This window comes from Oreochromis niloticus, linkage group LG8, assembly GCF_001858045.2.
Source record: "Oreochromis niloticus isolate F11D_XX linkage group LG8, O_niloticus_UMD_NMBU, whole genome shotgun sequence".
In the NCBI taxonomy this organism is placed as follows: domain Eukaryota; kingdom Metazoa; phylum Chordata; class Actinopteri; order Cichliformes; family Cichlidae; genus Oreochromis; species Oreochromis niloticus.
In genome coordinates, this window is record NC_031973.2 from 12724796 (window position 1) to 12750436 (window position 25641).

Consider the following 25641-nt stretch of genomic DNA (forward strand, 5'->3'; position numbering starts at 1 on the left):
GCAACCAAAGCAATCAGGAGGTCGTCTTTGGTGCATCACCATCTTAGACTGATTTTAACTAGCTCGACAACCTGTTGAGGAATACACATTTCCCTGTAGCACCCAGTGGATACTATGTGGTTGCCGACCGGGTGAGGCTTGTGTGACTGAGGCCTGCGCACCTGAACACTGACTTGGCTTTTTTAGACCTGGAATCTACGTCCATCTTTTATATACAGTACATGTGACAAAAACCAGAGTTACCTTTAACAGGCAGTAACTGATTTTTTTCACCACTTGTGAAGAGAACATTAACACTGACAAAAAGAAATTATGTTGGATTTGAAACAAGTTGTTATGTATACATCCAGAATCTCCTCTTAGCTCTATTTTGATCTCCAACTGATCTAATTATCTGTCATTTTGAGCTGGTAGAAACAATAAAAGTCTTCAATATTCTCAGAATTAGAATGAAAATATTCCTTTACTTTGCAAAATATATGCACATACAGTATCATCAGACAGCATTAAGCCCCGTTACATGCGAGCTGGTCCATCTTGATTGATCTGAGCCTGAATTGAATGAAGGAGAGAGAGAGACCAGATCTGCTGTGGGCAGGGACTGTTTCATGATCCATAACACTCCTAGCCGTCTTCCAAACCAGGCCTGCTGGAACTCAATTATTTAGCTCTGCAGATCTGCCTGTGTGTGGTCTGTCATCCTGCAATGATGGGGATTTACTGGACCGATGTGTCATTACGGTGAACGAGGGCAGAACCATCCAGCATGGGCTATTCTTAGAGATGCCATGGAGAAGATGAGTTAGGATTTTATTTTTCACCACCTTCTCTGTAAATTTTGAATACATAAAAAGAGCAATGCAGACATTAAGTACTGTATTGTTGTACACTGAGGATGCAAACCATTCTAGGTTCACTAAGTCTTATTTTATTTTGAATCACTAAATATCTTAGAGTTGTTGAAGGTTGTAAAAAAAAAATTAAGCATTACAATTTAACAGAATTATAATGAAGTCTCTATATAGCTAACATTTAGAGAATAGATCCTTAGAGAATAGAACTGGGATGAAACCTGACGACGATCAGTCATCATCACATCAGTGATGCTAAAGCTAAAGATCAAATGGGAGTCACTGCTCTGTATCGGATTGGTTCAAAAAAATAATCACTTTGTGTACTCCACGGGGATAGTGTTTTATCACAGGGAGGCTATTAGAGGTTTTTTTTCACGTAACAAAAGCAATTTGCTTTAATCCGAGTGGTATTAAACAGCACAGGGGAGAACTGCAGCTGCTGAGCAGTGTGCATTAGCGAAGCTTGTGTATTCAAGTGTAGGGGCCCTGCAGGTAAAGAGAGCCAACAAACTAAATCCATGAGAGATACCTGCTTGGAGCTAATGTGATTCAAAAGAACTCTGCGTGCAGTCTCTGCTTGCAGGAAAAAAAACCAAAAGTTTATCAGCCAATTTTGTGGATAAAATCAAAAATAATACAAAATCATAATAAAAAAGTTCTTCGAGCTTAGATAGACAAATATGATTTATATGATGAATGGTCTAAAAAATCAAAAGTGTTCATCTGTGTCTAAAAGCAGCAAAACTGTTGTACATGAACTTGCTCTGGATTGACTAACCGATTCATTACTACAGTGCAGATTCTCACTTTAACACAACTAACAGTCACTGTTTACATAAATTATCAGCTGTTCATTAAAACCATTGATTAATCAGTTAATGCTTTAACTGCTTACTGTTTCTCAGTCTTGTTCTATTTTAATTGTGCACTAAGCCTGTGTTTTCATTTTAGGTGTTAGTAATAATAATTAAAGCTTTTTTTTTTACTTTCAGGTCATGAATATTGGTACGCAGTCATACTAACCTATTACATTTACATTTACTTGGTTAATTATTTCTCTTCATTTGAATTCTTTGTGCCAGATACAAGCTTTTTAAGGGTGAGACTTCACTACATTGCTAGCATTTGCTATGGCTGCTTGATTTCATTAAACAAAAAAAGAGACATGAACCCTGCATGCATTTAACCCTTAAACTACTGCTTTGGCTCTGCATTTCCATCACGTTTGATCTAATATTTATGCGAAATGTTTGCATATGAGATGGGAAATGCAAGACTCATGGGAAATATTGCTCTTAGAATTCAACATATTCTTCAGATACATTGTTTTGCAGTTATTTAAGGGTTAATCAGGTACAGCAACAAGTTATTGCTTGTGTGACAATAAATGCATGCCCTTTCTCAACAGAAAGAAAAACATTGAAAACACTATTGCACTTTTTTGAGCACTTATTTTTCTCTTCTTTTTGGAAATCTTAAAAATGCATTTTCAGGAAAAGAAGAATGCATCTTTTATGTTTTATTTTTCATGAAACATTTTGATTTCAAAGAAATGACCTTGTCTTTTCACACTCCATTGTCAGTACCTGCCTTTGGACATGAGCATCTTTTGTTTTTGTCTCTGTCTAACAGTCCCATCGAGTCCTGTCAGAACTTCTACAAAGACTTCACGTTGCAGATTGACATGGCATTCAACGTCTTCTTCTTGCTCTACTTTGGCCTTCGTGTAAGTAGAACTCAGAGTCCCCATCTCAGTTAACTCTTTCCCCCTTGGACGCCTACTAGATGTAGCCCTTGTTTCTCTTTTCTGAACTGAGCAGTTTGTGTCATGTTTGCTTCCAGAACAAACTGACTGTGTGTGCATCAGAAGTTAGTGAGGGTGATCTTTGCCTATACAGCTTAACTGGAGCTACCCTGGGAAAAACCCAGGAACCTATTCTAATGGTCGTCAAACCATCATCTTTGCTGATATATATTAAGGTGTCAAAACTTGTCAATAAGGGTAAAGAAGAAGTCGTGATTACGTCCTTATTGGGGAAAACGTTAAGGGAAGATTTATGAATTTTCCTCAATGATTTTCTCTTGTGTTTTCATTTGAAAGTAGCAAATTTCTCTCTTTTTAAAATTTTTACTCTACTCTTTGTATTCGCAGTTTATTGCTGCCAATGACAAGCTGTGGTTCTGGCTGGAGGTGAACTCTGTGGTGGACTTCTTCACCGTTCCTCCAGTGTTTGTGTCGGTGTACCTGAACAGGAGCTGGCTTGGTAAGAAGGCTCTCTTTACTGGCAGTGAATCAATGAGCATTTATTTACCAGCAGCCTGCAGTGCCCCCTGGTGGATTTAACAAGTCTAACAGCTGTCGTTTGCACACCAGTTAATCTCAGCACATCACTAAAGCTGCAAAGAGAGACATTCGTGCGCCCGTATTGTTAGCCATATAAGTTTGATGCTTTTGTCATGAAATTAACTTCAAGCTGACACGTTGCATGACGTGCATGAAGAATAAGATTCTCACTATCATGATGGAATTTGTGCATCATTTTCAAAAACCTCTGGTACAGCGCAGCATGTCAGTTGATTAGCAATAATAACTCAAAAGCTTTGTTATCTTTATTCACTGAACTCATGCTGGATTGCTTTAACGTAGTATCAAACGTTGTACGACTGAAAAAGGTGTGCCACTCGAGTCCATGTCTTTGGCCCGGTCTTGTGGTTAGCGGGCTTTATACTGCAGTTGCCATTCACATACCCTTCACCTCTCCAGCAGAGCTCTCTACGGCACCGTTAATAACACTCAAATGAAATCACGGTGTGGCTGAAAAGTACACGAAAGGATAAAAAAGGTAATAGGCTTTGTTGGGGGCTCGAGCGCAAGAATACAAGTCAATCTGCTAAATGTCTGAAGCTCATCACTCGGAGAGGTCTGTGAGAAATTAGGGGATTAAGTTGAGTAGTTGAAGAACAGACCTTCCATATAACCAACACCAGCTATGCTTTCAGCACTGAAACACTCCTGCGCTCTTAAGTCAATAGAACAGCCTGATTACTACACTTGAATAATGTGCCTGTGCATTTTCACTGAGCAGATTTATTGTGACTTGCGGTGTCAAAACAGGCAACAGTAGAATGCATTAGTGCTGGTTGCTGCTGCCATCTGGTGGACACATGGGCGTATAGCTGGCTTTTAGCTAATCGGCTGTCTTGGATTTCAGATTGTTATTTTGTTTATACATATTGTAGACTTACTTGGTAGTAGACTGTCTATAGTGTTATATATATTTACATATAGTTATTGTGTTATTCATCAATTCCTTAATAGTATTTGTACTTGTACTTGATGTCTGGTCCAATTTCTGTGTTTTTGTTGGATTATTTAATCTGCAAAATTCCACAATGTGTGCACACTGGTTGTTGTTTTGCTTTTGGCACTCAGTTAGCATTTATGGACCGTGGGTCAAAAGAGAAGAATATTTCTTTAGAGATGATGTAAAAGTCATTCATCCACGTAGCAGAGCAGAATGACACCGTAGGAACACTTCTGTTCAGTTTCAGCGTTGGTTTTCCATCCATCATAGCAGTCTAAGTCTTTCTAACACAACAAATATGTCTGCTCGCTGTCAAGAAACAGAACAGCCATCTCATAGTGATTAAATCACTATTATCCACATAATGTTAGAGTGATATTGTGGTTCGGACACACAGTTTGTTTCATTATCAGTCGATCGCTTCTAATATCTTTCATGTCATTGTGATATTTTTGAAAGACCTGTTTTGGCCCCTCAAAAGCCCCACTGTATTCACTGTACAGTGCTATGAGTGAGACAAAATAGAGAGAAAGTCTTTATGTCTAAGAAGCTCAGATTAGCAAATGACTCAAATCATGGTCATAATATCAATATATATTTTGATACACCTCTAATAGTTTACATTATATGACAACATTTGTCTAGTCAGTACTCATATAGCCAACAGGAGCCTTCTGAGAATCTGCCTATGTACATAGGTTTGTTCGGTTATGGCTGCATTTGCTAAATTGTCAAACAGCGTGAGCAGCACTGAGATTCAGTTATTACTGTTAGCACCCCGTTGTTCCGCTGTTACTGTTTGTGTAGGTGTTGTTGCTTTTGTTGTTCGCTCAGCCCTGCGTGACTCATTTCACTGTATTTCATACAAGCCAAAACAGAGAGCTTCCTGTCACACATCAGGTGCATGGACAGGAGATAGAAGGATGTCTAGAGAATGAAATTACACATGCACAGGCTGTATGCTGGATATTATTTTTTAATATTGTACTCATAGGCTACTGTCAAGGGTTTAGAAAAAAGACATTCGGGCATGGTTTGCGAATTAAAAGCAGAGCTGTAAATAATAAAATTGTTGGTAATTCATACTAAATTATTCCATTTACCTGCTTTAGTTTTGAGGATGTCATCCTGCCCATGCTGGCTCACTGGGACACTTATAGAATAGAGTGGTCTATTTAATTTTACAGATTAAAAAAAATGATTTCTGCTGATCACTTCTAACTCCGAGCATAAAAATGTATTGCAGTTTCTTGTGTGTATTTCTTTTCTTTCTTTCTTTTTCAATGGAAAGCATCTTAATCTCTTTCAGTATGGTCGGTGCAGTTGGTCATGGAGGATTTAGTGTGTGGCTAAACTGAGGTCAAACAAGTGATGAGGTCGCATCCGGCTCAGCTGCTGTCGAATCGCCTCTTCCCTTCTAAAGTCCAAATTTCACAGAGTGCTTAGCTGAACTGCCAATCTGCCAGTCCTGCTGTCTGAGCGCTTTGACACAAATACATCCAGTTTGCACCAATATTATCGCACAATAACAAGCTCATTGATGCATGACAGGCTTCGGGGTGCGAGCATGACACACATTTTGGATGTTGCGGAGAATATGCCTTCAGATATTTCATGCAGAAACAAACTCCAGCAGCTGAAAAGATAATAGTTTTTGGTTCTGGGTTTTTATGCTTCGTATGCAGTCACTGGACAGTTTATTAGGTACACCTTACTAGCACTGGGTTCGGCCCTGTTTTGCTTTGGAACTCCCTTAATTCTTTGTGGCATAGGTTGAACAAGCTGCTGGAAAGATTCCTTAGAGATTTTGTTCCATAGTGACATGGCAGCATCATGCAATTGCTGCAGATTTGTCAACTGCACATCAACAATCTCCTATACCACCACATAACAAAGGTGCTCTGTTGTAGTTTGAGATGATTTGAGCTTTGTGACACGGCATGTTATCCTGCTGGAAGCAGCCATGAGGATACGGTTACACTATGGTCATAAAGTAATGAATATCATCACCATCAATACTCAGGTGGGCCATGGCATTTAAATAATACTCAGTTGCTACTAAGGGGCCCATAGTATGTGAAGATAATATTCCCCACAATAACAACTTAGCTGAGGAGTGGAACCTGGTGTGGTCTTCTCCTGTGGGAGCCCATCTGCTTCAGAGTTTGTCCAGAGATGCTTTTCTGCATATCTTGGTCATTTTATCACTTTGAAGCACTCTGCCATGTGATTAGCTAATCATATATTTGCATTGACAAGCAGCTGAACAGGTGTACTTAACAAAGTGGCTGGTGAGTGTAAATTGACATGCATCTTTGCTCATAGAAAAATGTCATATTTTCCATGTTTAGTTTACTGATCTGTGGTTCCAAGTGTTTTTGGCTTTTGGCGCCTTCACTCATGTCTCTTTGCAACACCTTGTGGAATGATATCATGAATTAGTAAGGAAAATGAAGTCCTGAAGATTATTTTTTACAGCTCTGTTATTCTTTTACGTACCTTTCTAACTGCACCGATGTGCACCAGTGTAACCGAATCTGAACTCTATTTAAATATTTGCGATAATATGTTAAATAAATATAGAGGACAAAGTGTCCAGATACATTTCAATTAATTACAGGAGCTGTAAAAAAGAAAAAACTCTTTATTTTTCACTCTTTTCTCAGTTAGTTCTCTTCAGATTACTCTCAATATCACTGCTCAGTCTTCTGAAATGCACTAAAAGGATGAATGAATGAACTTCAGTTCATGTATTTTCTCTGTACGGTGATTTTTTTTTGTATAACTACAATAACAGCTATTACATCAGCTGCGATTAATTTAGGGATTATTGTTGAAGCACTAAATCCATAGTAAAACACAACAGTGATTGCCAAAGCTTTTCATTTTTCCCTACACAGCTTTACTGTTCACATGACATCTTGTTTCCTGCTCTAAATGTGAAACTACAATACATGCTGTGCCTTTCCAAGATTAGAGAATGAAATTTGGTTTGTCAGCAGCAGTTGCGGTGTTATTGGGATGAGATGTAGGTTACATTGTGAAGCCAGCTGATGGACAGACTTGCTGTCTGGCCTCTTCCTTTCCCTGGATGATTCCTAAAGGAGCTTACACTCTAATATCCTGATGGGAAAAGGGTTTGCTTTAAGCTCGCCACGAGGATACTGTGAAGGTCCGAGGTAAATCAGATCAAAATGCTTCTTCGAAAAAAAGACCTGTTTTTGACGCCAGCCGGTCGGGTGCGAATATGAAACATGAAAGCACCTGGCTGTTTTTGTGGATTTTTAATTTTTTTTATATTCTGGAGGAGATTTTTTATTTTTTTCTCATGTGAAATATTTGGTAAGGCAGACGAAGAACAGTGAAGACGTGGATGTGAAGTAGATTTCGGACTAAAGCTGAAGACTCTCACCCAATTTCTAGACATGATTCCTACTAAGATGTTAGTGTACAGGGGGCCTGATGGAGGCACACACTCCCAGAAGGTTTCTAGTCCAAGAAGACGGAAAAAATCCACCGGGGAGCTCTTCCAGAATGGCTACAGGGTGAGGATGGGCCACGGCCAGGTGATTGACAAAGAGGACCAGGACAGCATTTGCTACAGCTTCGGTGCATGCTTCCATGTAATCTCCTACTGGGGTAAGATCCTCAGGACGTGAGAGCGGAGGGGAATCTCTTTCTAAAGCCCTGTGCTGGATGCTGTGGGTCAGCTGGAGCACGTTCAGAATTTGCTCTGTGCTATGCTCTCCATCTGGCAAACACTCGCTTGGCAAGGCATAACACAGTTCCTATCATTTAAAAAAAAAAGAAAAGATGATTTATTTTTATTTTCTCTAACTGAATGATTGCCTGTAATGTCTTTGATTTGTGTCACTTGGCATTCACACAAATCCACTCCAGCAGGAGAATTTATCATCCCAATTAATGCACAGGGATACGGATTTAACTTGATTGCTCTCTCTTGGCTGAGGTGGCGTTTAATTTTTTATGCAGCTCAAACACTGTGAATGGTGCAGCTTTTTTTTTTTTTTTCTCAAAATGAGTGAGTTCTATGAATCATTTAGATTTCAAGCTCAGATATGAGGCGCCCTTTAGCAGGCTGTTTGCTGCAGTGCGGTGATGAAGCGTAGCGCAAATATTTGACTTTATCAGCTGTGATTTTGTAGCAGATCATATGAGCTTATCGACAGTAACGGCATTAAACACGCGATGACACGGTCGTCATTTAACCTATATGTGAATACAGCCAAGTGGTGATTATGAGCAGGAGCTCAGGCTGGCGTTTGTTGGTGTTCTGCTGTCCTTGGACTGTTGGCAGCGTGCACCGGCTCCATTTTTTTTTCCACACAAATAAATACCCTCAAATTTAGGATTTGACGTCACATCTGTTTACTCATTCAATTTGGCATGGCGGCATCCACCTGTCTTTACTCTAATCCAGGTTTTCATCTCGTCCACGTTCAGTTTTATCCACTGGGAGTGACGCACGTATCAGGTAGATGCCGGTGCAGAGCGGGGCTCCTGAGATTAAAACACAGTGTTATGAGTTGATGAAGATCTGGGATGCTGAGCTTGTTTTGTGTTTTTTTTATTATGCTTTATTTCCCCCAAAATATTTCAAATATTTTCTTTTAATATCCTAAGTGCTTAGTACCTGTCGATCTGTTGGACTTTACTTTTTGTCAGTATGAATCCAATGAAGCTTGTAAACATGGATGAAAGTATGAAAGGTATGGTGTTGTTAAATGACGATCAGATATCACGATGCCTGACTTGTTGCTAATCAGTGTTTTATGTTTATTTTCTCACAGGTTTGAGGTTTTTAAGGGCCTTAAGATTGATACAGTTCTCAGAAATTTTACAGTTTTTGAATATACTAAAGACAAGGTAAGTTTATTGATGCTTTTTTCTTCTTTTTTGTTCATACAGCTGAAAGTTTGCATTTTTCCACCTGCCTTTTGCTTCACGTGAAGAAAGAATGTAGTTTTATTTTGACAGCAAAATAAACACAAGGTTTCATTTGGCCAACACTGACATCAAGTGTATTTCTCTGCACTGTGTTGTGCACACTGAGCTATATCACCGTACTATATCATGCAGTCGTGAACAAAAGAGATTGCTGCTGTGCCCCTTCTGCTTAGAATTAAAGAGTTTTGCACAGATGTCACGTTAGAAAGAGCTTTGAGTATATCGACATGCTTTAGAATAATCCTCTCACTTGACAGAACAGAGAAAGAAGTGGATAGAAGTCAAACAGGGACAGCACTGCAATAACATATACACTGCAATACTTAATAAATCCTGATTATAGTACGCATTAAAGATAACGGACTCTTTTATAATGCATTTGTTTACACTGACATTAGGCTTAACTTTCAGCTGTATATGATGAAAATATCTTGGAGCCTGCTTGGATTTTTTTTTTGTAAAGCCATATGCAGCAAGAATAGCATGACTAACCACAACACAAGAAAAAGCTACAGTTTTAAGAGCTTAAATCTCTCATGTTGCATATTTTAATAGTTCAGGTTGAACCCTACTTCTGATTATGTTTGTAATGTGTTTTAAAGCATAGACTGAATTTTTGTGTGAGCTAGGGCTTCTAGTTTGGCTGTACGTACCTTCTTATCCCGGTGTAACAGCTACAGTTAATACTTCATCTTCTGTTGTCTGGCTCTTTCTAACATAGCAACTCGATTAAGCTGGTGAACCTGTGTTCAATCTTCATAAGCACATGGCTAACTGCAGCAGGGTTCATTCATTTGGTAAGTTAGGTGAAAATGTGGTGGTGCTGTGTAGCAACCGGATGCCTATTATCAGTAATTATTTACTGCTTCATCAAAGAGCTGTGTGCTTCTGTGGTCGTTGTGTAAATTCTGACCTTTGTTCCAGGTGGAAAACTCAGGGGATCCTTGGGAAAACTTCCAAAATTCCCAGGCACTTTCCTACTGGGAATGTGTCTACTTACTCATGGTTACAATGTCCACTGTTGGCTATGGAGACGTGTATGCAAAAACCACCCTGGGCCGCCTGTTTATGGTCTTCTTCATCCTTGGTGGTTTGGTAAAAATCCCTCTCATTACTTATTCCCGCTTGAAATCCTCCATCACACAAATGCTCATCACACAAATGCTGGGACATAAGTCGAGACGCCCGCTTCACCTGTTGTTCACATTGAAGTGTATTTGTGGCTCACCACTTCACCACAGTATGTTGCATGTCATGTACTGTATGAGTTGTCCACAGTGTTGCAGCATTGATTCAGGTATAATGCTGAAGTTTTGATTTATATGACATGTAGAATATTTGAGAATTTTTGCATCTGTTATTAACTGTAAAGGTACTACGGTTTCAGGTGGCTCCACCCTCCTGCCTTCCCTCCCTCTTTCCAACAAACACAGTGAGATAGAGTTGATTTATGACAGCCCAGCTTTATATGGATGTAGCAACATTGCTGTCCTCTTCCTGCACAACTTTCAGAATAGTCTGGGAGAAAATATCCCGTCGGGGATTTAACACAGACTTGAATTACCCGATAAAGAAAATAGGCGATGACAATTTAGAGGGCACAGTTAACCGGATTATAAAGTATTATTCAGCGTGGACATACAGTACTTTAATATGATCAAATACCTGGATTTAACTGAGGTAAGATTGAGGTATATTAAAGCGACTTTTCAGTCATCTAAATCTGAAATGTTTTCATTTTGCTCAAAATTATGCAAAAAAACAAAATATTGTTTCAACCTGAAAGAAAGTATGGTCTGATGACCAGTATAAACATAATAAAGACTAATAATAATCTACTGTTAAACTTAAAAGGCATGCTAAGGGGCTCATGTGACTGTATAGCTTCACTGGTGAAGATTTTTTTCAAAATATTTCAGTTTTCATTCACCTGCACAGTGAAACAGACATCAAGCCAATTGCAGACCTTCAAAGGTTGCAATCAGGCCCACTTTTCCCTTCGATTTTGCATTTGTTTTGTGCTGCAAGTCATTAAGAATGAGAGTGGTTATCTATACTGTTAGTTAAATTAGAGCCGGAGGTCTTAATCATCATCAGCTTTACAGCTTCTTAGCGACATAAACATTATCCGTGGCGTTTCATACCCCATTTCTTTCATTTGGAGTAGTTATTTTATTAGAGCCCAACCCACTCATCGGGGGGCTGATATTAGGTATCTGCTTATCTATTGGTATCTGCATTTTTAATTGCCAGTGTATGAATGAATGAATGAATAAAAAAAGAGGAATCATTTTATGAGTGTTGACATTGTGTAGTTTGCCCACTGGAGGTCACTGTGCAGCTTTATTTCTCTATTATTGTAGGGCAATACAATGAAAAGCAGAGGTGTAAATAATGACTTGAATGGTAATTAATTTGAAGGGTCAGAACAACAAAATACAAAATATATTTTATGCTGATAGAGTTTTTTAAGCTTGAAGTGGGAAGGCTGAGGTGTTTTGGCAAAAACAGTGTAAAAACAAAAACAAAATAGTCTTCTCGTTAACGCCCAATTAAGATTTTATACTTAAGCTAATTTCTTGGATCTGTTGTAAGCTGGCACGTCTGCCTCCTCCACGCAGGAATATTCAGGTGGTTGGGCAGCGGCGTGCAGCCTTAAGTTGTTTACCATCCATTGAGCTGTGCTACTGAAATCAACCCGACATGTGTGTTTGTTGGGCGAAACATGGCACATAAGGTTTTTTCTTAATTTTTCAAATTTTTATTTTTCTTCAACATATCGCTCATCTGCTTTCATTTTTCTCCTTTATCTTTCAGTATCTGAAAATATTAACCTTTAAACTGGATTCCATTGTCATACTTTTTCTCTATTGTGAATGTAACTGTGACATAACTTCAGCTTACATTCACATGATTTTCTTCAGTCAATTTGAATAATTACACGTTTCTTTTTCTCTTTCACCGTTTTCCTGTTAACACATAAATATTAAAACTACTCCAGCGTGTAGAGTAGCGCTCCTCTTTCAGACTTCACAGATTTCTCTAAAGTTAAAATAGAGGACCTGCTCTTCTTTGCTTGTCTTTTTTTTAGTCTCTTCTTCTGTCTCCTATCTTCTCCTTAGGCCATGTTTGCAAGCTACGTCCCTGAAATCATAGAGTTAATAGGAAACCGCAAGAAATATGGTGGTTCCTATAGTGCGGTTAATGGGAGAAAGTAAGTATTCAAGGAGGCTCTACTGCCTCCGCCGCAGTAGAACCTTCTCTGCATGCCCTTTTCTTTTTCTTTTCCATGCATGTAGGCCATGTTTGCTCGCTACGTGCCAGAAATTGCTGCTCTCATCCTTAATCGGAAGAAATATGGAGGGAGTTATAACTCGACCAGAGGCAGAAAGTAAGTCAAACAAATAAATAAAATAGAAAACAAACAAACAGACAGACAAAACAGCAGATTTGTAATGGTGTGGTTTTGTGTGACTCAAGTGACCCTCTCTTAAAGAGGTGACATACTTTGATATATGATTTGAATTGTAATGATCTCAATGAGCATTAAAGTCACACTGTGACTGAAGAACTTGGCCATGATAAATGTGTATTTATTTCTGCTGCTTTTAGATGTGTACAAGCTGTCATTGCTGGAGGTTTTTTTTATTTTAAATAAATGAATGTCTGGTTTTACGCTGGAAAAAAATCTCCATTTAAGCAAGTGATTGTCTGTTACTGAGTCCTAAAAGTCATTTTCATAAAATAAGTGACCTGTTTTTTATTTACAGTTATTGTAAAAATAATGCCCTTTATCAGTTCTACATTTTTAAATACAGGCAATTAAAAAAAAAAAGGTCCTAAAACTAAGTAAATTTATTACACCGTATCAAAAACTAAGCCAAGTTGCAGAAGCAGTGTGAGAAAAACTAAGTACACTTCTACAGCTTCCATTGGAATTACAAGGGTGCTGATGAACACAAGAACTTCATTAACGGTAAAAAGTGTGAGGACTGTTATAAAAGCAGAAGTTTTGGCAGTTTGCTGGTCTGGCCCATTCAGGCGTGTGAAAACACAATGCCAAAAAAGCAAGAGATCAGCAATGAGAGAGAGAGAGAAGGAGTTGTTGGTGCCCAACAGTCTGGGGAGGGTTAGAAAGCACCTGCAAACAATTTGAAGTCCATTATTCTTCAGTGAGGATGAAGGGAAAACATTCAAGACAGCTGCCAATCTTTGAAGGAGTGAACGTCCCAGCAAATTCACCCCCAAGTCACACTGTGCGATGCTCAAACTGCAAAAAACAAACAGAAGAGCTACTTCTCAGACTCTACAGGCCTTAGTTATAAGGTAAATGTTAAAGTTTGTGATAGTACTATTAGAAAAAGACTTGCATGGCTTCCCTTCCACAATGCACAGCACCACAACATAACCAATTTGTACCAATTGTCCAGCAAAGGTGGTGGAGGAGTGATGATTTTAGGCATGTTTTGCTGCCACAGAACCTGGGCACATTGCAGCCTTTGAGTCAGCTATGAACTCCTGTATACCAAAATGATCTAGAATCAAATGTAAGGCCATTTGTCTGATAGCTAAAGCTTGGGCCTGTTTGAGTCATGATCCCAAGTACAGCATCAAATCTAAAAAATAAAAAAAAAAATGGCTGAAAAAGAAAAGAATCAAGGTGTTGCAATGGCCCAGGCAAAATCCAGACCTTAGCTTAATTTAAATACTATGGTGGGACCTTAATAATTGTGGTGCTGTACATAAATGTCTGAAAATCCTGATGACCTAAAGCAAGGTTGTAAAGAAAATTGGTCCAAAATTGCTCAACAACAATCTGAGAAACTGATGAAGTCAATGAAGGCCAATTATTACTTTTGTTATGCCCTGATATGTAATTCTTTAGAACTGACAGAGGGTGTGCTTTCTTTTTGCCTTGACTGTATAATAAAATGACTTTATAATAATAATGATTTGGTAAAGATTTTCCAAAATCCAAAATTGTTTTTAGAAAATATGACTTTAGGAACTCAAATAACAGCCACAAATATCTTGAAAAGGCAGATATTTTCCAGTGTAATCATATCGATGTACTGTTGTCATGCTTAATAGTGGCATTTGTAGGATTCTCTCACTGTGTTATAAACTGTGATTATCCTGTTGGAAATTGTTTCATGTTTCATATAGATATATATATATATATGTATATTGAGGAGAGGCTGTGCAGACTCCATACCACTGATTCAAAAGGTGATGCAGCTTAGCGATCCCGTTTACGGATTAAAGTGTAAATTGCATCATCGTGGTTCAACAGAGTACAGCAGCAGCATAAAAAATGTAACAATGTAATGGTAATAAGTAGCAGTATCTATGTTAAATTCATCATAACTTCTGGTTACCCCTATAGTCAATTGAGCCAGTTTAATAATTGCTTATTCAAAGTCTTAATACATACTTATGTATTTAAAGTCAAATGCAATTGTGCAATGGGTTAAGACTCCGTTATTCATATACTTTCCTCCTAATTCTTGTCTGTCTTGTATTTAAACTCAAGCATAAACATTTTACATAGAAAAATTCCTGATTGTATAAATACATTTATGTCACAGATTAACTTAATTATTGCTTTTTAACTTTTAGTTTATGTAAAAGAGGAAAGAATTAATTTTAAATACTATTTTATGTTAAGAAGTGAAAGACTGTAATGAAAATGGTTACTACCAGTTTTTGATACCTCAAACTGTCCATCTTTAATGGACTGCTGTAGCCAATCAAAAGATCATGTTATTTAGGTAAAGGTAAAAGAGTCATTAATAAATCACTATTTTCATCTATTTTCTAAGTTATGCTTTACTTTGATAGAGTAATGTAGCTTAACTAGATTGATATGACTAAAGGTTTTACTGGTATTGTTATGCACAGACTCTCCTCCCCAATACAAAGAGTTACTTACATTAGAGGTTGCTAGGGAACAGATTAACTAATATGGTTGCAACCCAGATAAAAGGAACATTAAAAAAAATATTATTTCTAAACCAAACAGTGGGAACAATTTCCTTCTTTTCAGATGTCACAGTTTTGTCATGGTTGATCATTTTACTGTGAGAAAATCCTGGTTGTTTTTGATGTAATTAGGCTGCTTATTGTTAGTGTGTGTGCGCCAAATGTGTGTTTGTTAATCAAGTGTTTCCATTTATTCTCTCTTTTTTAAAATTTTGTTCACCCATCCTCTCCTTCATCACTCAAACTCCAATTCATGTCAGACAAACAGTCTTAATAAGATAAAACGAGAAAAACAAATTACTTTAGAGCTGACTTAACACAATACAGAAAGACCAATATGGATGTCAAGGACACACAGTGAGAAATAATTATGATTTTTAAAAGTTCAATCATTATATAATAACATACAGTAATAATATAATTTGGTTGAAGGACAGCCATTTAGGCATCAATGAGTAATTCTGAGAAAATCATATACTTTAGCTCACCTGCATTTTCAGCACTGAAGAAAATGCTAAAGTCATACATTTCGTCGTGTACCATTGCTTCATGCTTCATAGTGATGTTTCTCAAAATCAGTTTTTGTATGCTTGGAAACACTTTGATTGCCCTGCTTCACTTGTGATGTTTCCACGCTTTGCTTTTTCAACAGTCTTGGCCTTAATCTTCAGTCTGACCTACACCCTGAAGGCGAAATAAAATCTTGAGTTTAAAAGATATGCTTTGGCAGTTTGGGGAATACTCTTATTAGCTTTCTCGCCTCAAGTTAAAGGGGAACTCTTACATTCATTTCTTGTCCCATGTTTTTTTATTATTGGACTTTTTGCATGATTCATAGTTGAAATTCTCATTTATGTGGCATTGGTCATTGGTGCAGCCCCTCAGTTGATCTGTTAACTAAAATAGACTGTTTTAGCTCTGTGTTCACAACTAGGGCTTTGTGCCCAAGATGACCACATTAAGGATATCCCCTCTCAATGACTTCATGCAGAATGAGAAGTAAAAAAAACACTGTGTGAAATATTTGTAATAGTCTGAAAAACTGAGCTTTTGTGTCACATATTACACATATGCTGACCTTTGAAACGTTGCCCACCTTTATCATCAGCATCCAACTTTGCAACAATATGACAAATAACTAGGAAAAGCTTAATAAGTCTCCTTTAAATAAATAAAAACATACAGTGCTTTTGTTTTTTGTCTTAAATATGAAGCTTCCCAGGTTGCAAGAAGTATCTGGGCCTGTTCTGTGAGAGGAGGTCAAGTAGTTTCTGGTGTGCATGAGGCACCCACTGTGTGGCACTCCAATTTTGCTAATATGATCTGGCCTTGAGTAAGCAGTAGGGCAACTCATTACTTTTTCCACTTTGGCCCTGTGTGGATGAGGAAATCCTCATCCAATATAAAGGCCATACACACTTTCAGTCTTATTGCACAGTGGTGTGGAGGGTCCACCACATTAAATGGAGTTCCAAAACAGCTAGCCTTACATGGTAGTGGGTTATAAAGCCTTCCAGCACTAAGTTTGAATTGATGCAGGTGCACCATGCTTCTTAAGCTGTAGCACCTGTTTGTGCTACAGAGGAAATGCCAAAAACAAAACATATTAGTTCCTGATGTTTATTTCAGAAGGACTGCCTCAAGAATAAGGTAAACAAAATTGTTTTCATAAACAAACTAAAAAATTTAAATACAAAGTATAAAGTATAAATGTATACTTAATAACAATAAATGTAAATGTTCTTCCATAGCCAGAAAACCAAGTTATACTTCTGAATTCATAGCCTGCACTTCTGCAGCATTTTTTATTGTTGCGCTATTGCTTATAATACCAACAAATATGAAAAGAATGAAGACAAGTGAGAGCATCTCGGAAAATGCATTATTGTCTGAGTGCAGTGGAGATGGAGCCGATGTGCTTTCCAGCAAGTGATACATGGAGGGCGTGGTGCAGTGCATCAGTCCATCTGACAGCAGTATAAATCAGTACAGACTGAGATCAGAAGTTCCTGTTTCCAATGGAGAAAGTTGAGGGCACCCCGAGGCTCACCGCTTCTGTTCTCCCCCTAATTAAGAGAGGTCGGATTCGAACCGAGCCAAGTACCCCGTGCTCTACTGAAAACCCTGAGCTCTTAGCCTTGCCCACAAAATTCTACATTTGAGCTTGTTTTTTGTTATTTTCTATAAAAACAAAAAATACTATTGTCTACCACCAAATAATAATACTGCTTATTGAATTAAAGAACACAAAATAAAGGCGTCAATTAACAGAATTAATTTAAAAAAATGATGTAATTGCAGCTCAAAAATACACGCAAGTACACAATGCCTTCTGAAAAACAACAAAACTCAAAGGTGCAAAAGAAATAAAAAACAAAACAAAACTACAGCCAATATGAAATTTTTTAATTAATTAATACATTTTTAAGCAGTTTGAGATGTGCTGATTTCTTTAACTCAAGCTAGAGCCAGGGCTGCTGGTTTCCCCAGCTAAGGAGAAGGCAAGCAAATTGTATGATGGCATATTTCTTTTGATATGAAAGTAAATAAGCGTATTCTCCAAAATGCCAGACTACTCCTTCAACACCTTTTTAGCCATAAGAGCTAGCCTAAAGACAGGGAGATTCTGCTAGATGCCTCGGAGTTTGAAGTTTAAAATCGTGGTTTCTGGTAGCATGCTTTTGGTACGATTTGAAAGAAACCAGACTTGGTTTGGGAAGTTTTCTTAAACCAAGTATATTCTTCTTCTGTTTTTTTTTTTTTTTAAATTTAAAATTGCAGTTTATAAATTGAGAAGAAAAAGTATCACATCATGCTTATTTTGCATTTATTACAATTTTTTAAAAACATTTTTCTTATTATTGTGGTGATTTTAAAAGCTCGATAAAATTGTTGGCATCATTGCTATTTTGTTTCTTACAGGAAAGTATGTGTTTTTCTTTGAGTTACTTATTGCTACTCTAGATTATTAGAAAACAAGTGGGTTATAAATCAAAGTGATACTGATGCATATTTTGTACTTTAAGAACCACTGCAGTATTTCCAGCTGTGGCTGTTCTTGCAAATCGGTGCAAAAGACAAAATAATTTACACAGAATAATTTAATTAATAAAGATATTTTAAACACAGATGGAAAAAAAATCTCAACTGGGTTCTTTATATAAAGGGTTTATGATATGTAGGGATCGACATAGACTGTGCGCTCATTTCATAACCTTCATCTAAGTAAACTGATCCTTTATAATCTGATACTGAAATCCAGAGAGCTCTCTGGATTTCATCCCTCCTGTAACATAGTTTTTATCACAGATTCTAAATCACTGACCTAAATGTCCGTTACAGGCCTCTCATCTCACATTTACCTTTTGATTTCAGCTCAAAGATGAAGATGGAAAAGATGAAGGATGTGTGCTTTTGTTCTGAGTTTCATTATGGTTCTGCACTTCCTTTTTCTAGGCACATCGTGGTCTGTGGTCATATAACACTTGAAAGTGTATCCAACTTTCTAAAAGACTTCCTACACAAGGACAGGGATGATGTCAATGTAGAAATTGTTTTTCTCCATAAGTAAGTCCGAAACTTTGTGCAAATTTCATTGTTTAAGAGGAAAAAACTAAACTTTAGGAGATTAGAGAGTTCTCTGATTTAAGAGTGTTTGTTTTTTGTCTCTTAGTATTTCCCCTAATCTTGAGCTGGAAGCCTTGTTCAAGCGCCACTTCACCCAGGTAGAGTTTTACCAAGGATCTGTCCTAAATCCACATGACCTGGCCAGAGTCAAGGTACCTGAGTGTTAATACTTCTTCCTCTGTAATACTGTTGGTTATCGTCTGACTGAATACTTGATGTGATTGTTCATTTTTGTCTTTGTTATTTGCAATTTTGTTTTAGATTGAATCAGCTGACGCCTGCTTGATCTTAGCCAACAAATACTGCGCTGACCCCGATGCCGAGGACGCATCCAACATCATGAGGTATTGCATAACCAAATCATGATTTATGTTTTCCTGCTTTCATTGTTTATTCAATTTGTTTTATGAACAATCACATTCAGCTGGATTCTGAGAGAAAAAGACATTTTCGGAGTGGATTAAGTCGTAGTTTTGGATGTGGAAACTGCACTTATTTTAATGGGTTTAAGGGATTATCAAGTGGATAATATATGAGAGTACAACATATTTTAAAAGTGATGGGAACAGTCTGTTTTAGGGCAAGGCAAATAAAATTTGGTTAATAAAATTGTATTATTAATAGTTCAGTTCGATAATGCGGTCTGAGGATTGGAGGTTTTCCACTGAAGATTAAATTGCTCAGCTAGAAAAAGTCGGAGAGTCATTATGTGACATTTCTTTTCCATCTAAAAGGGTTAAGACGTTTAAAATGTGCTGCAGAAATCATCACAGCTTGATTCTAATCTAAACACTGTGCGAATTAATACATAATCATTATGGTAGAGCCTTCTTGTCTGTCTGTGCATCTCTCCCATATGTTCTCCTAGACATGAAATTTATTCATCTGTTACAAATGTCCACTAGGACTAAAGGAAATGATTTGTATTTTGTGGTCAAACAGTCAAAGGTCACTGTCTCCTTGAAACATCTGTTTCTCAATAACTCAAGATTTCAGTCAACCAGTTGCATAAGTTTTCACCACAGGAGAGTCAGACTGTTGCGTAAAGGCTTCTCCAGCACATCCCACAGATTCCTAAGGAGGTCTGGACTCTATGGTGGTCAATCCATGACCAAGTTTTGGGCACGCAACATTGCTGAATGTAGACACGACCAACTGAAGCAACCCCAGATCATAACACTGTCCCCACAGGCGTGTACGGTAGGCATACAGAAGGTGTTGGCAGAAGGACCCAAATGCAGGACTCGATGCGGCTCTTAATAAATAACAGAAACAACCTTCATTTAAGTGGAATAAGGAAAGTCCATCAAAAATCCAGAACAGAGAATAAACAACAGAATCCAAAAATTCACTGAATGAATTCTACTGAAAGAAAACAGGAAGACCTAAAAAGACTTAACAGCAAGAAACAAAAGGACACAGCGACAGTGGGATGATCTGACACTCAAGGAATTAAATATAAACTAAAACTATAACCAGAAACAGAAAGTAGATTAAAAGGTATTAAAGATAAAACTAAACTGGGAAACTAATCATAAAGAAAACAACCAGATATTACGTGCTACACAAAGGAAAACAAAATTGAAAAAGAACTCGAAACACAATAAATATATGAATCCAAATATTAATGCAAAAGCTCCAAATTCACAAGGCAAAAACACCCTAGGACACTAGGCATGTTGGGATCACCCTCTTCTTTCCCTGATGGGCCGATCATCCTGGAACACGGTAAATGACCTTTTTCCATTGCTCCAGAGTCCAACAATCAACCTCACTGATTAATGTTTTTTAGAGAATTCTCTTCACTTTGCTATTTTCACTATTAAACATAGCCGTGAGATTTACTGTTGTTTTCTTACCATTTGACTTCACCAGATGTTTGCTTCCCTTATCAACTAGATAAAGTTTTCCAACCACATTTCTTCCTTAAAGATGATGGTATATTTGATAATGCATTGGACCGTTTTTAACCCACATTTAGTTGTTAGGCTAATAATGCAGTTTAGGAAAAGAGTTTGTTTTGTGCTTGGGTAGTGTATGACTGCACACAAATGTCTAAGAGTGACATTTTATATCCAAAGGTTTAAAAGTCAGCTTCCCTATGACTTCAAAAAAACCTCTTGCTGTTATCCAGTGCCACAAATCAGTCATAGAAGTGAGAGATTCTGTATGTACGTCTCAGTTGGTTGAATACTGAACTAATGTTGATGTCCAACTATAAACTTGGATGTATTAGAAGTATTTGCATTTCTCTCTGTGCGTACTTTGATGCTGTAGTTTTTAGTGAATTCCTTAAAAGTCTTCACTTGCATATGAGATTCTCGACAGGTTGGGATACAAATTGTAGCCACATTCATGACAGAGGTTTACAACCATGAGGTACATGTAATCGTGACAGGAAATCTTTATATTTCTACCAGTAATTTGAAATTGTTAACAATGGCATTTTTTCCAGGTTGATTTATTTATTTTTTGGTAGAAGTTGTAGGTTTGTAAATTCGGGGAACAGGCTGAACTGGTAATGATCAAACTGACATCAGTTCTTCCCAGACAGAGAGAAAGTCAGCATTTTGTAGCTGGATCTAGGAATATGTTACAATGTATGCAACTCTCTTGTTCTTTTTTCTTGAGCCTTCAGTTTAAAATATTAAACCGTAAAATAAAATGCAAACTTTAAATTGTTAAAAGCATACAGTAGACTAAGATACTTAATTTCTATAAAAGAGAGTGAATCAGATTTTTTTTTAAATCTGTGTAACTTTTGCAAGTGCTGCAGATATTCTTATATTGCTTTCTTTTTGTCCTTTATCAGAGTAATATCTATCAAGAACTACCACCCAAAGATCAGGATAATCACTCAAATGTTGCAGTACCACAATAAGGTTTGTATTAATGAACTATAAAGCCTGCTAGAGTCACTTAGTTACTCCGTTATAGTTAGTTACGTTTCAGTATATGTTGAAAAGATTTCATCAGTGAATCATTTGTCTGTCTTAGTTTCTAACAGCATGCACCTTGTAGCCTGACTTTCTTTTCCTCTTCCCCTCAGGCCCACCTTTTGAACATCCCAAGCTGGAACTGGAAGGAGGGAGATGACGCCATTTGCCTTGCAGAACTCAAGCTTGGGTTCATCGCCCAGAGCTGCCTGGCTCAGGGCCTCTCCACCATGCTGGCCAACCTTTTCTCCATGAGGTCCTTCATCAAGGTAGCTGCAACTAACACTGGTCCATCTGTGCTCACTGGATGAAGTTCAAAAGTAAAGTTGGCCAAGAAACAAAGTCTGAATAGATAATAATGGTTATCCCAGATGAGGCCCGTATGCAGCATCTGGTGAGCGGGTGGTGATGAACTTCAACTTGCACCTCTTTATATTTTTGTATGACCTTCTTTATTTTGTTGTAGATTGAGGAGGATACATGGCAGAAGTATTACCTTGAAGGAGTAGCCAATGAAATGTACACAGAGTACCTGTCCAGTGCCTTTGTGGGTCTGTCCTTCCCAACAATTTGCGAGTACGTAAAACTAAAACATTTTATTTTACCCCCTTTTTTGCTACTTGTTGTTTTGTCATTCCTGGATGCAAGTAATTTAGACATTTAAACTGCAGTCATTAGAATTTAAAGATCCAAAGATAATTGTTATGCAAGTATTTAATAACCAGGCTTCTGGAGATGGTAGGTTAAATTAGTTATAGAGAGGAAGCACATGGCGTTCATACTTTATAGGCTGACAAATCCCATATTTATCCCATATTAAAATATTTGAAAGTATAAACCTAAATCTAAGTGTAAATAATTTAGGGATAAACAGGTTCTCATCCTCTAAAAAGAAAAAAAAGAAAGTGGCACCCTAAGCTAAGAAGATTTCAAACTAAAAGTACTTAGTGTGCCTCAGGTCTAATTATATTGTTATTCCCCTTTACAGACTCTGCTATGTGAAGCTAAAGCTGCTGCTGATAGCTATAGAGTACAAGTCTGATCAAGGGGAAAGCAGGTAAGTCGGGGCATTAAAATTCATGCATGCAAAAACTTTAATACGCAGGTGTCAGTATTTGCTTTCAGCTACTGTGAATCAGCTTCCCTGTTTGACTGCAAACACAAGTGCTTTACACAATGTGTCTAAATTGATGTCTAAATGGGTTTATTCACAGACATCACAGGGCTCTCCGATAACATCGTGACAAATTAGTGGGGAAGGTGGCAGTTGGTTTCTTTGAGCACAGCAGAAGCTTTGTTTTAGTAGTTTCTCTAACACGCTGATGCTCATTTATACTCTTTGAAGTGCTATCTGCTTTCATCAACTTAATTAAATAAACAGGGGCTATCCTGCCAAATGAGTTGTGAAAACTAATCCCTGCAGCGTGTGCCAGACGCAGTGATTAGTGCAAAGCCTTGCAAATTCTGTGATATAACTTTCTGCTTTGACATCTTTGGTCTACAAATCCTCACAGCACCCTGATAAACCCTGGAAACCACGTGAAAATGCAGGAGGGGACCTTGGGCTTCTTTATTGCCAGCGATGCCAAAGAAGTAAAGAGGTAATGAATGAGACCTGAGATTCAATCGTTTGATTAAATTCCAGTCTTGTTTCTGCAATAGTGCCTTTGTTGGTCTGCATGTCATACAGTTTCTGTATCTTGAGCTATTACATGTAGGAAAATTGAAAAGACAATAATCTTTGCGTAAACGTTTAATTGTATGGCTGGATAGTGCTTCCTGATAATACAGCTAAAACGCTTGTTTTGTTAGTATCGCCTACATGTTGCCAGGGCTTACAGATATACTCACTCACTTTATTAGGAACACCTTTCTAGTACCAGGTTAGACCCTCTTTTGCCTTCAGAATTCTTCATGGCATAGACTCAACAGGGGGCTGGAAACATTCCTCAGAGATTTTGGCCCATGTTGATATGATAGCATCACACAGTTGTTGCAGATTTCTTGGTCACACATCCATGAAATCTTAAGGCAACTTGAGTATATTGAACTTATTGTCTTGTTCAAGAAACCAGTTTGAAATGGTTTGAGCTTCTAATTCTAATTCTATTAGAAGATGGCTATGATGTGTGCATAAAGGATGGACATGGTCAGTAACTGTAAGCACAGAGTTTGTGGTGTTTAAGTGATGCTCATTTGTACTAAGGGGCCCAAAGTGTGCCAAGAAAATACCCCCACACCATCATCAGCAGAAATCAAGACTCGTCTGACAAGGCAGCATTTTTCCAATCGTCCACTGTCAAATTTTGGTGAAAATTGTAGCCGTAGTTTCCTGTTCTTAACTGGCAGAAGTGGTTTTCTGCTGCTGTAGACCATCTGCTTCCAAGGTTTGATGTGCTGTGTGTTCAGAGATGCTTTCTTCATATTGGTTGGGGATCATGTTGGTTATCTGAGTTGCTGTCACCTTCCAGCTCTGATATCTGACATCAACAAGGCATTTTCTCTCAGACAACTGCCATACACTGGATATTTTCTCCTTTTTGGACCGTTCTCTGTAAACCCTAGACTGCGGGAAAATCCCAGTAGGACAGTAAATCCATCCATCTGGGACCAACACCAAGATTCAAAGTCGCATTCTTTCCCATTTCTTATGCTCAGTTTGAACTTTAGCAGGGCCAACCGTGTCTTCAGGCCTAAATGCATGCAGTTGCTGGCATGTGATTGGCTGATTAGATATTTGCATTTAGGAGCAATTGAACAGGTGCACCTAACAAATCGGCCAGTAAGTGTATATTGGTTTTTGTGTTTGCTCTTAGAAAAATGCCATATTTTGCATGTTTAATTGGCCAGACTGAAGTGATTTATCAGCGGTTCAGGGATCCTTGAGTTGCACTGGTGAGGCCAAAGAGGAATGTTGGCTGTTAGCTTGTATCTGCTCATTGCTTGGACAAAGATAACATTCAAAGACAGATTAAAGGTACATATGGTCAAGGTTGGATGGTGATGTTACCTGCCAGAGGGGATCAGAAGATTTATGAGGGTACAGCATGAGACAAACTGCAGGGCCCTTATGAAAGATCAAAGCTTAATTTAAAACTGGTCCTGAACTTCTCATAGAGCTGCACACTCTTTGCTCAACTTTTGGCACATTAAATATTGACAAATGCATTGGATGCTTCATTAATTTTTTGTTAATAAACTGATTGCACACAAATTAAAATGACTTGTTGCAGATGTTTTGCAGCCATAGTTAAGACAAAATATGTGTAAACAATTTATTGAGTACTCATGCTGTTCTTGATTTTCTTCCGCAGGGCACTGTTTTATTGTAAGGCCTGCCACGATGACATAACTGATCCCAAAAGGATAAAGAAATGTGGATGCAAGAAATGTAAGTGTGATTGCATGCAAACACAAGATCTAAGTTAGATTGATCCCATTCATTTTCTTGCTCAGATGAAACTGAAATATAATGAGTTAGCATTAGAGTAGCTGGGTGACAGTGTATTTACATGACCTACTATACATAGCCATTTGTCCCAACCACTTATTTCTTGCATTAATTATTCCTTGAAATGAAGGCTTGTAAGTTGTGCATGAAGAAAGGTCAGATTTCTTTCTGCAGCCAAAACAAACCGAAGCACTCCAAGTTTCCCCATGTAGAACTACATGTTTGGATCTCTGTATGAGATGAATACCTGCTCTCATTTAAGGGTCAGTTCCCCCAAATTACATGAAAACATGCTTTCCAACTTTCTCATCATGCAAATAGTTTTGGTTTTTCCATGCTGAGGTTTCAAATACCCTTCAAAATGTAGGTTTTTATGTGGATTTGGATGAACTGATTCCTTGAGAGTGTTTCAGATAGACGTCCCTTCTAACAGACAAACTCATACATAGTGTTTATAGCATGCTATCTTTTCCATGTGATTCCCAGCTGTTATAAATACACATAGTAGACCTCTTAGT

General features: G+C 37.8%; 1 protein-coding gene across 15 annotated transcripts in view; it reads left to right on the forward strand.

Moving 5' to 3' along the window:
- The window catches only part of LOC100703246 (calcium-activated potassium channel subunit alpha-1), a 92859-nt gene that overhangs the window by 39594 nt on the left and 27624 nt on the right, over positions 1 to 25641 (forward strand). For 14 of the 15 annotated variants that reach the window (XM_025909972.1, XM_025909971.1, XM_025909974.1 and 11 more), the window contains 15 exons: positions 2487 to 2580; positions 3007 to 3118; positions 8971 to 9046; positions 9849 to 9924; positions 10052 to 10222; positions 12250 to 12341; positions 18566 to 18676; positions 18783 to 18888; positions 18998 to 19080; positions 21549 to 21618; positions 21786 to 21941; positions 22139 to 22248; positions 22661 to 22729; positions 23187 to 23273; positions 24987 to 25063. In XM_025909972.1, coding sequence (XP_025765757.1) covers positions 2487 to 2580; positions 3007 to 3118; positions 8971 to 9046; positions 9849 to 9924; positions 10052 to 10222; positions 12250 to 12341; positions 18566 to 18676; positions 18783 to 18888; positions 18998 to 19080; positions 21549 to 21618; positions 21786 to 21941; positions 22139 to 22248; positions 22661 to 22729; positions 23187 to 23273; positions 24987 to 25063 — 1490 coding nt within the window. Of the gene's footprint in view, positions 1 to 2486; positions 2581 to 3006; positions 3119 to 8970; positions 9047 to 9848; positions 9925 to 10051; positions 10223 to 12249; positions 12342 to 12426; positions 12519 to 18565; positions 18677 to 18782; positions 18889 to 18997; positions 19081 to 21548; positions 21619 to 21785; positions 21942 to 22138; positions 22249 to 22660; positions 22730 to 23186; positions 23274 to 24986; positions 25064 to 25641 lie in introns of all 15 variants that reach the window. The other variant, XM_025909985.1, reaches the window with a different exon arrangement.